Here is an 18,167-nt window from a genome sequence, read left to right on the forward strand (position 1 = left end):
AGGACCTCAGTGTTTTTTTGTTTTGTTTTTTAGGACCTCAGTTTTTTGTGTTTTTAATCCTCACTGGAAGATATTTTTCCATTGGTTTTTAGATAGTGGGAGAGGGAAAGACAGAGCAATATTGGGAGAGAAACACATCGATTGGTTGCCTCCTGCACAAGCCCTCAGGTAGGGAGGAGCCTGCAATGAAGTATGTGTCTTTGACTGGAATTGAACTTGGGTCCCTTCGGTCCACAGGCCAACGCTCTATCCTCTGAGCCAAACTGGCTAGGGCAGGACCTCAGTTTTTAAAACCTATAGAAGTATTCTTTCGTGCCATTCTGCCATAATAATTATGACATGATATTCAAAGATAAAAGAGCCTCAGTAATAGATTAATATTACCTTGAAAAAGATTTAGGGAAATGGAAGCACTCTAGAATTCATCACATCAAATCTTCAGCAATTATAATAGCTTATATTATATAAGATTTTATATAAATAACAAGGAGCAGGGGAACAGAAAACATGTAAATTTTATTGTTGTCTAAGTAATTGTTCATGTAAATCAAATTAAAGAAAGGGTTAACAGAAATTAATAGTTTGAATTTCACTAACTCATCTCCTGAGTTAGTTCTGAGGTTCTGAGGAAGTTTTGAACATCATATGGTAGGAGAGAGGACAGGTTATACTTATAAATGATTTTTTATATTTGTGGAGAAAAATACCTAGTAGCCAACATTTGTTGAGTGGTTGAATGTCTGGCAGTATTCTAAGCACTTTACACGAATTAACTTAAAATAAAGTAATTCTTGAAGTAGGTACAATTTATATAGAGATATTTTGAGCACACTTATACACAGAGAACATAGACATTTTTCTAAAGGTTACACAGCTGTTAAGTGATAGAACCAGTTTCTAAAGTAAGCAGTCTGATTCCAAGGCTTGCCTTAATCACTGTACAAATGGTGTTTAGCTCTGGGGAAGTGGGATGAGATTGCCACTGGACTTCCTCCTTGCATGGCTATGGAGTTCTGTTTGTGAATGTGATACATTTGTAGAAATATGCTTGTAGTCGAGCTTCTATTCAGGATGTGTAGGTAGGGATGTTCAGCTAAGGAAATAGGAAAGATTATCTTGAAGGAAGAGTTAATGGGTGATATGACAGTTCCTAAAGTCCTTCAGTATTTCCTTTTTTAAAAAAATTTTATTCATTGATTAGGGAGAGAGACAGACAGACAGACAGACATTGCTTTGTTGCTCCGCCCATTCATCTATACATTGTTTGACTCCTGCATGTGCCCCTACCTGGGATTGAACCCACAATCTTGATATACATCAGGACGATGTTTCAACAGAGCTATCTGGCCAGGGCCCTTCAGTTATTTCATTTGACTAGCTCAACTAGTGTGTATGGGATACTGATGGTTTTTAAAATACTCTTGAGTTTATTTATCAACTAGAGGCCTGGTGCACGAATTCGTGCATGGGTGGGGTCCCTCTGAGTGGCCTGCAGGTAACAGGCCGAAACAGGCAGTCCAATGCTGCCTACAGCTCCTACCTGCTGCTCCCACTCATCCTAGCCCCACTGTGCCTGCCGCTGGCTTGTGCCCAATCAGTCCTGATTGGGAGAGGCTCACGCTGCCACAGCAGCACTCGCCTGCCATGAGCCCCGCGTCTGGTGCCCTCTGAAGGGGAGTGACCTGCAGGATCGAGCTGAAACCGGCTCTCTGACATCCCCCGAGGGGTCCCGGATTGTGAGAAGGTTCAGGCCAGGCCGAGGGACCCCACTGGTGCACGATCGGGGCTGGGAAGGGACGCAGGAGGTTGGCCAGCTGAGGAGGGACCATGGGAGGGCTCCAGGGTGTTTCCGGCCTGTCTCGTTCAGTCCCGATAAGCTGGACCCCAGCAGCAAGCTAACCTACTGGTCGGAGCATCTGCCCCCTGGTGGGCAGTGCACGTCATAGCAACTGGTCAACTGTCTGCCCCCTGGTGGTCAGTGCACATCATAGCAAGCAGTTGAGCAGCCTTAGCATATCATTAGCATATTACGCTTTGATTGGTTGTTCAGTTCTGCGTTCGGTCTATTTGCATATTACCCTTTTATTATGTAGGATTCTATTCTTTTTCCTAATTTTTAGTTTATATATTTATCAATTTTCTTTTTATATGATTTATATAATATATTTACATTATAGAATATTACATACTTTTCTTTTTTATTTTTCCCCTGTAGATGTGACAAAAGCTTGTTTCAGATATTGCAGTTCTTGTTTAACCTTTTGTACTTGGATGTCGAGTGTGACTCGACACGGTTAGCATTAGAATAAAGGAATCGAGAAAAAAGCAAGCGAGTGCAAAGGGTTAAGAATGAAAGTGTTGCCCTAACCGGTTTGGCTCAGTGGATAGAGCATCGGCCTGCAGACTGAAGGGTTCCAGGTTCGATTCCGGTCAAGGGCATGTACCTTGGTTGTGGGCACATCCCCAGTAGGGGGTATGCAGGAGGTAGCTGATTGATGTTTCTCTCATCAATGTTTCTAACTCTCTATCTCTCTCCCTTCCTCTCTGTAAAAAATCAATAAATTATATTTTTAAAAAAACGAATGAAAGTGTTTGAGGATATAAAATTGCCTTTAAGTTCAGCTAGGGCCACACCTGCTTAATTTTGATACAACAATGTTTCTTATACCCTTTAGATACTAGATAATCTGTAATTTTAGTTTGGATAGCTTTTTAATCCAAGAATGGTTATAAATTTCCAAGTGGTCGGAGAACTTTGTTGTTGTGAGATTGTTCATTTTTATTTTATTTTTGTGTTGGAGTCCAAAATTGTGATCTTTAAAAGGGAATTAATTTTTCTTGATGGTATAGTCAATGTTTATAGTTTTTTTCCTGTTAATATTTGAAAAGTACCCTATCTAATAAAAGAGTAATACGCAAATTGACCGTACCTCCGTGACACCTACAAGCCATGCCCACCAGCCAATCAGGAGCAAAATATGCAAATAAACCCAACCAAGATGGCTGCAGCCACAGAGAGCAGGAGGGAGGCTTGGGTTTCCCTGGCAATGGAGGAAGCTAAGCTTTCCGCCTGCCCTTGCTGGCCTAGACCTCCACTCAGTGCTACAAAGTTTCAATTATAGAAGGTAAATAAATTCCAACAGAAATGGCGGCAGCCACGGAGCTGGAAGAGCAGGAGGCCAGGGTTGCCCCTGGCGATGGAGGAAGCCAAGCTTCTGCAGCCCTGGCTGGCCTAGGCCTCCACTCCAGGCTACAAAGTTTCAATTATAGAAGATACATAAATCTCAACAGAAATGACTGCCGCCATGGAGCAAGCAGGAGGCCTGGCTCTGCTCCAGGCTACAAAGTTTCAATTGTAGAAGATACATAAATCCCAGATACCAGGGCCTCCGCTTGGGTTGGTGGGGGGGGAAGGTGGGTAGGGGGCATGGCTGGCCTGCAAACCACCACAGGCCCTTCACCCAGGCCACTCCATGCCCCAAGGGAACCCCCACCCATGCACCAGGCCTCTACCTATCTAATAAAAGAGTAATATGCAGATTGACCATCACTGCAACACACAAGATGGCTGCCCCCATGTGGTCAAAGATCCTGCCCCCATGTGAACACAAGATGGCCACCGCAAGATGGCCAGCAGGAGAGGGCAGTTGGGAGGCACCCGGCCTGCAAGGGAGGGCAGTTGAGAAGGACCAGGCCTGCAAGGCAGGGCAGTTGGAGGTGATCAACCCTGCAGGAGAGGTTAGTTAGGGGTGACCAGGCCGGCAGAGGAGGGAAGTTGGGGGCAAACAGGCTGGCAGCAGAGTGGTTAGGGGGTGATCAGGCTGGCAGGCAGAAACGGTTAGGGGCAATCAGGAAGGCAGGCAGGCAAGCAGTTGGGAGCCAGCAGTCCTGGATTGTGAGAGGGATGTCTGACTGCCCGTTTAGGCCCTATCCCAGGGATCAGGCCTAAACAGGCAGTCGGACATCCCTTGAGGGGTCCCAGATTGGAGAGGGTACAGGCTGGGCTGAGGTACAACCCCCCTCCGTGCACGAATTTCGTGCACTGGGCCTCTAGTATTCTATAAGAGTTCACTAATTACAACAGTTTTTCTCACCAGCATTCCACAGAACACTAACTTCTTAAATGTTACCTGAGATAAACAGGTTCTGTGTCAAATAATTTTGGGAAACCACATAAAGCAGGTTTAATTATAGCAGGACTGTTTTGATTCCTTAATCTACTAATATGTAGTATAATTTAAGAAGGAGCGAGGTGCCCTAGCCTGTTTGGCTCAATGAGTAGAGTATCGGCCTGTGGACTGAAGGGTCCCGGGTTCGATTCCGGCCAAGGGCACATGCCTGGGTTGCGGGCTCGATCCCCAGTGTAGGGCATGCAGGAGGCAGCCAATCAATGATTCCCTCTCATCATTGATGTTTCTATCTCTCTCCCCCTCTCCCTTCCTCTCTGAAATCAATAAAAATATATTTAAAAAAAAAAAAAAGGAGCGAGGTAAAATATGCATCATCTTCAAACCTATTCAAAGGAGTTACCTCATAGCCTGGCCTTTCCCCTTTCCCCTGCATGTTAGATAATATTAGTGAGGTTCTTCAGGTATCTTGTTCACTTACCTTCTTCATAAGCTGGTCCTTCTTACTATGGGAACTATGAATCAAGTAAGCCTTTCTTTCAGGCACCTTCCATTTGTAATTTAGGAGACACTTTTATTTATAGATTCGCTAGTTTCCAGAACCCTACAAATTCCATTATTTTTAGATTCCATTGACATTGATTATTTTAAAGGCCTCTGAGCTTGTGTGCCCATTGCCAGCCATATTATCCAGAAGTCCCTCAAATGTTGAAACTTAACCATCTTAAGGGAAGGAATTAATGCTTCTTTCGTATGTGTGTGTGTGTGTGCATGTGTATACTTAATCCTCACCAGAGGATATATTGCGAGAAAGAAAGGGGGGTGGAGAGAGACAGACAGACAGACCTAGATGTGAAAAAGAAACATTGATCTGTTGCCTCCTGTACGCACCCTGACCAGGGATCAAAACTGCAACCTAGGTATATGCCTTGACTGAGAATCGAACTCAAGACCTTTTGGTGTATAGGATGATGCAACAACAAACTGAACCACCCAACCAGAGCTTTTATAATTTTTTACAAGAGTCTTTTCCATACCCGTGTCACCAACTTACTACTCTTTGAGAAATTCGCTAGATCTTCATTCATTAAATTGTTTGCTGTTAATGCCATTAAAAAATAGGAATTATTCTTTGATGCCTCACTTAATATCATATTCCCTAAAGTATTCCCTATGATGCTGCATAGAAATTTTCTTTTTGAGTTTTCAGTAACAATAATAATGGCTAACATTTATTGACATCTGAAAGTGTGGAGGGCCTCTTTGTACAGCCCTCCATGCTGGTCACCGTATAACTTAGGGGTTATATCATTTTCACAGATTAAAGTTCCAGGTTATTAATTCTTGTGTATTTTATTCTAGGTTAATGGAAAAGGTTCCTTATGGTGTGTTGATCCAGAATATAAACCTAACCTTATGCAAGCACTGAAGAAGCAACCTTTCCCTTCAGCATTAACATCTCCAGAAAGGTACGGGATCTTCTATATAAGTATCAATAGTGCTTTATAAGATTTCCCTGTATGAGATGGAGAAACTCAACAAAGTTGTAGGGGTTTGGCGTTTTTTATTGACAATTACTTATGGATAAGACATTAGCGTAAGGCAGTTTTACTTATAGTCTAACTTGTGTTATTAGGAAACAGGATATTGGATAGTTAAGAACATAAATTCTGGAAAACGTAGTCAGTACTGAATATATTATAACTAAACTCTAAAGACAGTTATATGATTTTAGTTACAAAAGGCTAAATTATCTTAATTGTCTGCAATACTAATGCTGACCTAATGATGTGGGAAATTAAAGGTATATTTAAAAATGTTTAAATAAGGTGATTGTAATTGTAACATTTTGTTTTGATTTTGCAGGTAAATACAGTTGTAATGTATTTCCTTGCCTTTTGCTTTCAAACTCAGTGACTCCTATTGGTCTTATAGCTTTCCCACTTTAAATTGCATCTGAAAATGATATGACTTCCTTAAATCTGATTTTGTTTCCTTTTTCTAGAGAAGCCTTCAGAATCTTTTTGCATTTTATTAATGTACATTCATTTGTGTTAAAAATGCCAGATTTTGTCAAGATATTTTTAAGAGTTCTGTAATGGTTAATGTGATTTTTGGAAAAATTTTCAAAGTTTTAATTAAAGTAATAAGTGAAAATTTTCAAACATACAAAAAACTAGGGAGAAAGTTATAATGAACTCCCAGCTGCAACAATTATCACCACTTCATATCCTAGTTTCTTAAAATATTATTAGATAGCTTTTAGAGGTAGCTGAAATACAGTAAAAAAATAAGTAAGGCTAGTGCTGAAATTTATGTACATACTAGAGGCCTGGTGCATGAAATTCGTGCATGCAGGGAGGGTCCCTCAGCCCGGCCTGCGCCCTCTCGCAGTCCAGGAGCCCTTGGGGGATGTCCAACTGATGGCTTAAGGGAGCGGGTCTAAGCTGGCAGTTGGACATCCTTAGTGCTGCCACAGAGGCGGGAGAGGCTCCCGCCACTGCCACTGCGCTTGCCAGCTGTGAGCCTGGCTCAGGGCTTCTGGCTGAGTGGCACTCCCCTTGTGGGAGCGCACTGACCACCAGGGGGCAGCTTCTGCGTTGTGCATCTGCCCCCTGGTGGTTATTGCGCATCATAGCAACCAGTCGTTCCACCGTTCAGTTGATTTGCATATTAGCCTTTTATTATCTAGGATACTCTTAGAGATTTTAAGCTTATTTACCATATTAATAGGTAAAAGGATCATTGTAACAAGAACTACTGAGTGATTTATTCTTATGAATGAAATCTAGAAATTATCAGATTGTATCTTCATTGTTTAGGAGTTGATATCTTTATTAGTTAATGTTGGTGCTTATGTTCTGGTTAAAAAAATGATAATTTAGAAATTGATAAGTTCAGTGAAGGTCACTTATGTGTCTTATTTAGCTATGCTATTTTTTAAATTAAAGATTAAATGGGAGCCCTGGCTGTTGTACTTAAATGGTTATAGCGTCAGCTCACACATTGAAGGGTCGAGGGTTTGATTCCCTGTCAAAGGCACGTACCTCAGTTGCATATTCTTCCCTGGCCTGGATGGGTTGCGTGCAGGAGGCAACCAGTCAATGTGTCTCTCACATTGATGTTTCTCTCTCTCTCTTCCCCTCTTCTCCCTCCCTTCCACTCTCTTTGAAAATCAGTGGGAAAAATATCCTTGGGTGAGGATTAACAACAAAAAAGAAAAGATTAAATGGGAGAATTGGTGCAATTTTTTGTATACCATCAAAAACACACTTCAGCCCTGACCGGTTTGGCTCAGTGGATAGAGCGTCGGCCTGCGGACTCAAGGGTCCCGGGTTCGATTCTGGTCAAGGGCATGTACCTTGGTTGCAGGCACATCCCCAGTAGGGGGTGTGTAAGAGGCAGCTGATCGATGTTTCTCTCTCATCGATGTTTCTAACTCTCTATCCCTCTCTCTTCCTCTCTGTAAAAAATCAATAAAATATATTTAAAAAAAAGAGAGAGACACACATTGATTGGTTGCATCCCACATAGGCCCCAACCAGGGCTGGGGGATTGAGCCTGCAACTGAGGTACATGCCCTTGACTGGAATTGAACCGGGAGCCCTTCAGTCTGTGGGCTGATGCTCTATCCACTGAGCCAAACTGACTAGGGCACCTAACTATTTTTAGAAACATTTTTTCCTTTACATTATTTGGCAAAATGATAGTTCCAGCTGACCTGCTTTTGTGTGGACCTTTCATATCATAATTGGTAATTCTGAGGAAGAGAATGAGATACAGTGTATATAAAACTGTGAATAGAAAATAGACTTAATTTAGTTAGAAAAGTAGATTTGTTACCTGTCACAAACTCCAAAAAACAGAAGTAGTTTGTCCCAAAAACGTTTTAATCTTTGGAATTAAAAAGAAATTGCTGGTCTCTTTTCATGGATATAGAAAGTTCAATGTGATAATGATATTTACTAATAAAATCAGGAACTTAATCTGTTTTGCATCATTATCATTCAGTGCTCCTTAAACATTTGTTTTTATAAACTCTTTAATTTTTGTGGTAATACCTATAGTGATGTAATGTCAACCTTAAGCATTCAATACAACACCAAATACTATTATGTATTGCTATTGTTCCAAGTATCTTATTTTTGTTTTTATTGTTCCAAGTATTTTAAATGCATTTTTCTTATTTAGTTGGCAGAGCATCTCTATGTGGGAGGTTTAATTATTCCTATTTTACAGATGAAGAAACTAAGAGATTAATTATTTTGCCTAAGAACATCCAAATAGTTGTGATTTAATCTTGATCTTATGTTCTTTTTGCTTTGGCATTCTCTTCCTAAACTGAGTAGTATTAAACAAAGAAAATAAGGTAAAAATTGTTTGGGCTTTTTTTTAAGAAATTATCTGTGTTTGTGACTAAGTTCTGTAACAAGCAAAATAAAGATTTTTATAAGTTTTTTTGTCTTATCTCTATTTTTTCAGTGGCTCTTTATCACCTCACTACTTAAGCTCTGTACTCAAGCAGAATCAGGTGCAAACCCTCAAAGGTATGTATAAGATCAGTATTTTAAATCATAGAATTTTAGGTAAAATATTAGGGTTGAAATTTTTTTCTAATTATAAAGCAATTATAGGTTTATTGTAGAAAATTTGAAAAATAAAAATATTTATAAAGGAGTAACTAAAAACTTACCATTTCTACTGTAAACATTTTGATACAATTGCTTTGGTCCTTTTTATGTTTTTTTCATGAGTAGGTATGTTTGTGTGCATGCACAGGCACACACATAGACATATCTTTTCTCCAAATACTGGGCTCATTTTATATACACTATTTTATATCCCATTTTCATTTCCTTTAACATGTATTTTTCCTTAAAAATAGGAAGATATTTCTCAAAGTACGTCTTAGACTAGAATAGGAGGTTGGCAATTTATGGCCTACGGAGTATACTAGTATTTGGCCTGCCACCTGTTTTTGCATAGCCTGTAAATTAGGAATGGTTTTACACTTGTAAGTAGTTGAAAAAATAAAAATAATATTTTGAGGCTTGTGGAAATTTGCTGCAACAGCAGAGTCAAGTAGTTACAACAGTGACCTCTATATTGTATCCTTGGTTTTGCCTCTTGGCCCACAAAGCTTAAAATATTTACTTATTGACCCTTTACAGAAGTTTGCCAGCCCCTGAGTTAATAAAGTTCAGAATAATTTTTATAAGTTATTTAAGTTAAAAGAACTTTAAGAAGACAATAAGTTAATTTTTAAAATTTCATAAACTTCTTTTTGAAAGTATATAAAAGTTCTGAATTTTAGTGGGTTTTCCCCTACTCATAATTGATATTATAGATTAGTAATGTGTTAATATAAAGTTTCTAGCATTGTTGCTTTGGAGCCTAGATAAATTTCTGTGATTTTTAAAAAATAGAAATTCACAGACCAAAAGCATTTCCATATATCAGAGACACATTGTCTCTTTGGAATTTCACTAAGCTGAGCATAGGAAGCAGTATAATGTTGGTCTTTAACAAGGGAAGGAGAGAATGGAAAAAGCTTAAGAGAACTTTGCAAGGAAGTTTAGTGTATATGGAGTCCACTTCAGCTATGTTCTGGCTTAACATAAGGTAAGTATCCATTTTTCTATTCCCTAATGGATATATGTGGTTTTTCTTTATGTTTATGTATTGTTGAAACTTCCTTTATCTTTGTATTACCTCATTAATTTCTGACGCTTACTCTTTCAAGCTCAGTTCGTATACACATTTTGAGAACATTTTCTTTCTGAATTCTGGGGTTTATTTAGAATCTTGTCTTGTTCTTTTCTCATATCATCTAAATTCTGCTTCTAAATTCCCTTTGGGGAGCAGACACTTTCACAAGTTTCTCCTGCTAGTTTCAGTCCCCGGTTTTTATAATTTGTGTAGGTACTTCCCTTTCATTTAATGATTTCTATATGTTATGCATCATCTCCCCAGTGCTGCTAACACTATTTCCCTTCATCTCTGTACTCATAAGTCTTAGACCTATTCCCCTAGTAAGAAGTAACTTGGTGGGGAAGGTATTAGTATTCTGGGGTAAAAAATGCCCGTCTAGCCTGGAATAGACTTTACAAAAAACTTAAGAAAATGTACATTTAAATTAGGTTGCTTTGGGGCATTTTCATAGAATTCTGAGGAGATTTGCTTTTTATTCTCTCTAGATATATTTTCTGAGGAAAAGTTTGAATAATACAATACTAAATGAATAAACAATTATTTATTCTACAAGTAATAGTTGAGTTCTTACACAGTGCTAGACACTGTAGTGGGTGCTTTGCGATATACAGAGATGAGAGAGACCCAGGTCCTGATCTCAGAAAACATACAGTTTAATTGAAGAAGGTTGGTTAGAATTATGCAGAGTACACTGGCAGGAAAGGAAGTGAATGGCAAATTAAGCTTAGAGGTAACTCAGGAAAGGCCTCTTAGAAGAGAAAGAGTGTGTTTGAGCTGGGCTCCAAAAAGTTTGGAGTATACTTAACTTTCTGTAGAGGTTTGGTAGGATGCAGTTACTGGGAACTGCAGGCTGAAGCCTACATGTATAGGAGAAGACCAGGTAGCCTTGGTCTAGTGCAGTGGTTCTCAACCTTTTTAATGCCGCGACCCTTTAATACAGTTCCTCATGTTGTGGTGACCCCCAACCATAAAATTATTTTCGTTGCTACTTCATAACTGTAATTTTGCTACTGTTATGAATCGTAATGTAAATATCTGTGTTTTCCGATGGTCTTAGGCGACCCTGCTAGCGGTTCTCAATCTTTAAAGCCCTCCGGCAGCTTCCCCAATGTCCCATATCTGGTAGGAGTGTCGCCTAAAGGGCTTTAAAGAATGCGGTGACATTATCAGGTTTTTTTTGTTTTGTTTTGTTTTTAAATATATTTTATTGATTTTTTACAGAGATGAAGGGAGAGGAATAGAGAGTTAGAAACATCGACGAGAGAGAAACATCGATCAGCTGCCTCCTGCACACCCCCTACTGGGGATGTGCCCACAACCAAGGTACATGCCCTTGACTGGAATCAAACCTGGGACCCTTCAATCGGCAGGCCGAGGCTCTATCCACTGAGCCAAACCAGTTAGGGCGACATTATCAGTTTTGTAAAGATTACTTAGGTGCACTGTTGGGCTCCAATGTTAGAGTCCAATATTAGATTCATCTATCACTTCATGGAAACATCTTTCTAATTATTATATTAGAGCTATATTGAGACACAAAAGAGAGAGTAACACATTAGGCTTAGGAACTTCAGAAACCAGTATCAGCCAAAAGGGGTGCAGCAGTTTGTTTAAAATATAGTTATCTTGCCCTGATCAGTGTGGCTCAGTTGGTTGTGCGTCGTCCCATGCACCGAGAGGTCACCAGTTCAATTCCCGGTCAGGACACATCTCCGAGTTGCAGGCTCTGTCTCTAGTAGGGAGCATGCAGGAGACAGCTGATCTATGTTTTTCTCTCATTGACATTTCTCTCCCTCTCCCTTTCTCTCTCTCTAAAATCAATAAAATCATATAAGAAATAAAATTTTAAAAAATAGTCTATAATAATAAAAGTGTAATATGCTAATTAGACCAGACAGCCAAACGACCTTCTAGATGTCGTTCCGGGCATCCTTCCGGACGTCCTTCTGGACGACTTTCCAGCCGAAGCCGCAGCAGCAGGGGTGAGGCAAAGGCAGCCACCATGGCAGATGGGGGCTGAGGCAGAGGCGGTTAGGGGTGATCAGGCAGGCAGGCAGAGGTGGTTAGGGGCGATCAGGTAGGCAGGCAGGCAGAATGGCTAACCCTTTGCACTCGGATGTGGAGTGTGACTCGACACGGTTAGCAGTAGAATAAAGGAATCAAAAAAAGCAAGCAAGTGCAAAGGGTTAAGGGTGATCAGGCAGGCAGGCCAGCGGTTAGGAGCCAGCGGTCCAGATTGCAAGAGGGACACCTCCCCCCGCATGAATTTCATGCACCGGGCCTCTAGTAAATAAAAAGTATAGTTGTCACTCTTGTTCACCTTAAAATGACTAATTATATATACTAGCATCTATGTTACAGTATTGTATAACAGTAGCAGGTGGCACAGGAATCTCATACTGAGATAGTAAAAGAAAACCTTTTTTGCCAATGTTTGGTGTGCTGTGCATTTATAGTAAATTCATCAGTGAAAAACAATGCAGACAAAAATGGAACTTACATTCTAATTAGTAGATTTTAGTATTTATACATAAGCACTAGTTTACTACAACAGATATAAAATTTAGATAGTTAATGGTGATGTTAGAGGCTAAGTGCAAATCTAAATTCAATTTAAGGTTGCAAATTAGCATAATTTGTATCTTTATTGAAATGAAAGTAAACCCATGGTCCAGGCAGCTTAAAGTGTTGTAATTTATTGAAATTGCTCTCCTAAAGAATCTTTAAAGAATCACAAGAGACAGCTTCTCCATTTGGATGCTCTGTAAATGTGTATGTTTTGATGGAGGCAATAAATCTTCTTATACTTACTTATTGTTGCGCTTATGTCCATTTAAATTCTGCCCCTATGCTTCTCATATTATTCCTTAAGCAAATGGACTTGAGAATCAGATAATAGAAAGTTATCTTATAATCCTCACTTTTACAGGGCTAAAACTTATGCCTTCTAAATTTTTTCTCAGCTATTATTAATTTTCCAGCAACAAGCAAGACTAAGGAAATGTGTGAGTTCACACTATTGACAGAAATTTATTTGAACCAGTCATTGTTATCACTTTAAATATTCGAAAACTAAGAAAAGAAATGGTGTTCATGCAGCTTACTTATAATTGCCAAAATAAGCCTATTATCAGTTTTCTTTAGTTTTAGGTATGTTTTAAACTCCAATCAGAACTAGGAAGGCTAAAAAGGGAAATAATATGACTTCGAACTGTTATTTTTTAAAATCACTATTTGGATCACTTTCGTGGTTCTAATGACAACTGACTTTCAACTGTAAGTGAATTATTTGCTTAATCTAAGTAGTGTCAGAAAATATATACAAAAGACTTACAAAAACAAAAATTTTTTTCTTCATGAACTGGATATGTTAGGTACTATAGCTAATAGTATGTGTTTAGGAACAGAGCCACCTTTATAATAGTATTAAATACTTATCAATGAAAAAATACGAGGTGTTTTTCATTGTGACAATGAATAAGTCTTCAGTTTAATCTTAATACCAAGACAGATTGGGTACTATAAATAAAAATTGTTGCAGCCTTGGCCAGATGGCTCAGTTAGTTGGAGTGTTGTCCCATACACCAAAAAGGTGGCGGATTTTGATTCCTGGTCAGGGTACATACCCAGGTTGGGGATTCAATTCCTGGTCGGGATACATAGGAGAGGCAACCAATGGATGTTTCTCTCAATGTGTATCTCACATCGATGTTTCTCTCTTCTTCTCCCTCTCCTCTCTAAAAATCAATAAAAACATATCCTCAGGTGAGGATTAAAGAAAAAAAAATGTTGTAAAGCTGTACAGGGAGTTTTTATTCCAAGAAGTTCAAATTGTATCTTGGACAAATCATTGATAATCAGGTGTTCTTGATTACCAAGTGTTATGGTTTCTTTTTCTAATGAATATTTTAATGGTGAAGTTAAACTTTAAATCAGAGTTAGCATTAGTTGGCAAGGCATTGTGGGAAGCATACTTATGAATGTTCTAAACCAAACAAATCAAATGTAGATAAAATCTTCTTGTAAAGAAGTTTTTGGTTCTATAAAGTTAATTTTATGGGGAGAGTTCAAATTAATTAGGTATAATAAGTTTTCTACAAGAAATAAATCTATTTAAGGAATACATCTATTATCCTACTGTTACAAAAATAGTACCTCATTTTGTTATCACCTTAAATATTCGAAAACTAAGAAAAGAAATGGTGTTCATGCAGCTTACTTATAATTGCCAAAATAAGCCTATTATCTGTTTTCTTTAGTTTTAGGTATAGTGTTCAGAAATATGACTCCTTGAATTGTAATGGAAGTTAGATATATACTAAATTTTAATAAGGTTTTATATGTTACATTTATAAGATTATAAGTTTTATAAGATTATAAATTTTCTGAAATTATTTCCTCATAATGAATTTCAGTATTAGATTTGTTCCTTCCCCACCACATCCTTTATATATATAAATTTATATTATATATATAATATATAGAATATATATATATATATATATAGAATTGGAAATAAGGAAGACCTTTTTCTGTTAAAAGAAAAATTATTTCATGGAGCAGGAAAATCTCTGTGCATTTGAATAATGTCATGCAAGTTGTGTCCTGCATAAGGACACCGGGCTGAGGAAAGAGTGGGGTCTGAAATCCAGCCCACCTTTCAGTCTTCAAGCTGTGTGCCTTGATACAGGGAAGCATTCACCTGGAGGCAGAGTTGCCTTTTTTCCAACTCACACAGAGATACAATATGGGCTAGCGGCTGCACCTTTTTCACTTCAAAGACACATTAGAATACTGAACTCTATCAAAGTTGTAGTCAAGTCTCTTTCTAAAAGGAGTAGGAGAGGTCTTTGTTTTGCTAGCCTCGTGGCTATGACATGTGGGAATCATTGATTGAATGATTTTTCACTTGCTCTTTCTGCCTAAATGCTTTTCCTTAGGATGTGCACATGGCTTCTTCATTCTCTGACCTTCCTGAAGTCTTTGCTCAACTGTTACCCTCTCCTCTTCCCTAACCTCTGTATTAAAAATTGTAACTACTTTTCTCAGTATCTCCCTTTCCTCTTAATTTTTCTCCCTAGTGCTTATGACTCTCTGGCTTATTGTACTTTAATTTATTTCTTTGTGTTTTGAGAGGTTAGGGATTTTCCTGTTTTGTTTTCTGCTGTATGAAATGATGTCAGGCTTATAACAGGACACTTGGTTTATTGAATGAATAACAGAATCAAGAATTTCCAGTATATTCTGTAATTTTCTGCAGAATTTCCTATTAAGGGCTGATGATGGAGTAAAAATTGAAGGCCTGAGTTCTGGAGGTAGACTACTGAGGTTCAAATCCATCCTACTTCTCATTCCTAGAGATTCATCCTCTGTGTCTGTTCCCATCTTTAAGATGGAAATGCTAATAGTACACATATCATAAAGTTGTGAAAATTAGATGAGTTAATAATACTTAAAATATGCCAAGACAATTGAAAGTACTCAATGTTAGTTAGTAATTTAGCGATACTCAGCTTACTCTAAGGAAAGGAGGGCAAAGATATAATATACTTACTCTTTCCACATTTATTAAGGACCTACTGTTGTTCCCAGGTATTATGGAAGACAAAAGGTAAGATAATGTTTCCTACCCTAAAGAAGCTGACAGTCTAACTGGAAAGACGTTCATGTAGAGACTTTGTTTCATGAGTTCACATTTTATTTAAGGGAAAAGAGCTCTAATATTATGTGTACTTCCTCATAACAACCATCTTCTGATATACTTAAAAGTCAGTAACAAACATTGCCTGCCTTTACGGAATTTACAGTAAAGTTGGGGGAAGAACAAGTCAGTATCTTCATGACTTTATTATTTAAAATAACTTTATAATTAGATATTGCAAGTAAAATGGAAAACTGGGATAATAAAAATTTTCTAGCTTTGAGATAGAAAAGGGAGGTTTCATCTCTGAGTCTTATTTTAAACTTATCCTTTATAATCTAAAAAGTTTAAATATTTTCTAACTTTTCTTTCACATTTTAGGTTATACCATTTCACTTTTATTCAGTTACAGTTATTCAGATTAATAGATCACTAAGATGGACAGGGCCTTTCAGTAGAAAAATAGATATGAGAGCAAAATGACCTTATCTGGAGTAGAACCTGCTGGTTTTACCAGCCCATTTTTCTATGGAATATTCATAATTATGTTTGACCTCTTGAATATTATATAAATCTATAGTACATATAGGATTATATATAATTATGACTAAAGATATTAGTACTAATATTTTTGTGCTAGCAATAATTATTCCTTTAGCATTTGTAGATTCATATGATCTAGACTGCCCAATTACATTTATTTTTATTTCCTTTAGCATGTGATTAATGCATTACTTTATAACTGCAGATATGCATAGATAAAGATTTTTTTAAATGTTAAGTAATAATGCCTTAATATACATTCCTAGGTAATTTAGTCTGTTTAAGGACAAACCTTATTGAACTGGAGTTTAGATTTTTATTTTCATTGTAAATAATTAAAGAATAAAACTTTTATTATCTCTATACCTGTCAATCCTCCTTTTTTCAATACTATTCACAAAACTGTTCATAATTTTAAGTGAACAAAAGCAGATGGCAAAATATGTACTTAATTTGGTTTAATTTTTTTTTATTTTTAAAAAATTTTTATTGAATTTATTGGGATAACATCTATCTAATAATAGACAAATATGCAAATTGACCATACCTCCGACACACCCACAAGCCACGCCCACCACCCAATCAGAGCGAGTATGCAAATTAACCCAAACCAAGATGGCTACAGCCACAGAGAGCAAGATTTCCTAGGTAACAGAGGAAGCCAAGCTTTCTGCCAGCCGTTGCAGGCCTAAGCCTCCACTCAAGCTACAAAGTTTCAATTATAGAAGGTAAACAAATTCAAACAAATGGCGGCAGAATGGAGCTTGAGAGAGCAGGCTAGGGTTGCCGCCGGCAACAGGGGAAGCAAAGCTTTCCGCACACCCTGGCCGGGCCCACCCGCTTAAGGCAACAAAGTTTCAATTATAACCCCAACACAAATGGCTGCGGGCCTCGGAGGGAGCCCCAGGCTTGGCTCCGCTCCAGGCTACAAAGTTTCAATTGTAGAAGGAAAATAAATTCCAGATACCAGGGCCTCCACTTGGGTTGCCAGGGGGCATGGTCAGCCTGCAAACCACCACAGGCCCCTCGCTCAGGCCTCCCCACACCCCAAGGGAACCCCACCCTGATCTGGGACACCCTTCAGGGCAAACCAGCTGGCCCCCACCCCTGTACCAGGCCTCTATCCTATCTAATAAAAGAGTAATATGCAGATTGATCATCACTGCAACACACAATATAGCTGCCCCCATGTGGTCAAAGATCCTGCCCCCATGTGAACACAAGATGGCCACCGCAAGATGGCCAGCAGGAGAGAGCAGTTGGGAGGCACCCGGCCTGCAAGGGAGGGCAGTTGAGAGGAACCAAGCCTGCAAGGGAGGGCAGTTGGAGGTGATCAACCCTGCAGGAGAGGGCAGTTAGGGGTGACCAGGCCAGCAGAGGAGGGAAGTTGGGGGCAAACAGGCTGGCAGCAGAGTGGTTAGGGGGTGATCAGGAAGGCAGGCAGGCAAGCAGTTGGGAGCCAGCAGTCCTGGATTGTGAGAGGGATGTCCCATATTGGAGAGGGTACAGGCTGGGCTGAGGGACAACCCTCCTCCGTGCATGAATTTCGTGCACCGGGCCTCTAGTTGATTAATAAAATGACATAGGTTTTAGGTGCACAATTCTATAATGCATCATCTACATAATTGTATTGTGTGTTCACTACCCCAAGCCAAGTCTCCTTCCATCACTATTCTTTTTTTAAATTAGAGTGCACACCAAAATCTTAATGTTGGTTACCTTTGGATGCATGCAAATGCCTATAATAAAAAACATTAAAATTGTTAGTTTTCCTTTTTCAGAATCTGATATTGATGCTGCCACTGCAATGATGCTCTTAAATACTTCTATAGAACAAGGAATTCTAGAATGTAAGTAATCATGCTTTATTTTTAAAATACATTTTTGTGAGTGCCTTTTTTAATATAATTTAGAATGCAAGATATTTAAATGGTATAGCAAATTATTCTTTCCAGCTAAGTTGTATTTTTATCCGAATAATTTAATTTCTGTTTTACTATATTTCCATTTCTTTACTGAGCATTTGAAAGATTGAGATTAATGCTATGATAGTTCATGTTACATTGACCAAGAAATGAAATAGTGTATTTAGAAATTAAGCTTGAAGATTTAAAAGTAAAAATGAAAGCTATAAATAAGAAAAT

The 18,167-nt window shown here is 38.5% G+C and overlaps 1 protein-coding gene across 7 annotated transcripts in view; it reads left to right on the forward strand.

Annotated features, from left to right (window-relative positions):
• FOXN2 (forkhead box N2) overlaps positions 1 to 18,167 on the forward strand; it is a 79,724-nt gene that overhangs the window by 36,406 nt on the left and 25,151 nt on the right. For 5 of the 7 annotated variants that reach the window (XM_054727824.1, XM_028139967.2, XM_008162155.3 and 2 more), the window contains exons 3-5: positions 5,490 to 5,596; positions 8,610 to 8,674; positions 17,805 to 17,873. In XM_054727824.1, coding sequence (XP_054583799.1) covers positions 5,490 to 5,596; positions 8,610 to 8,674; positions 17,805 to 17,873 — 241 coding nt within the window. Of the gene's footprint in view, positions 1 to 5,489; positions 5,597 to 8,609; positions 8,675 to 17,790; positions 17,874 to 18,167 lie in introns of all 7 variants that reach the window. The other 2 variants (XM_054727825.1, XM_054727826.1) reach the window with 1 other exon arrangement.

The sequence above is a fragment of the Eptesicus fuscus genome, chromosome 16 (assembly GCF_027574615.1).
Source record: "Eptesicus fuscus isolate TK198812 chromosome 16, DD_ASM_mEF_20220401, whole genome shotgun sequence".
Classification (NCBI taxonomy): domain Eukaryota; kingdom Metazoa; phylum Chordata; class Mammalia; order Chiroptera; family Vespertilionidae; genus Eptesicus; species Eptesicus fuscus.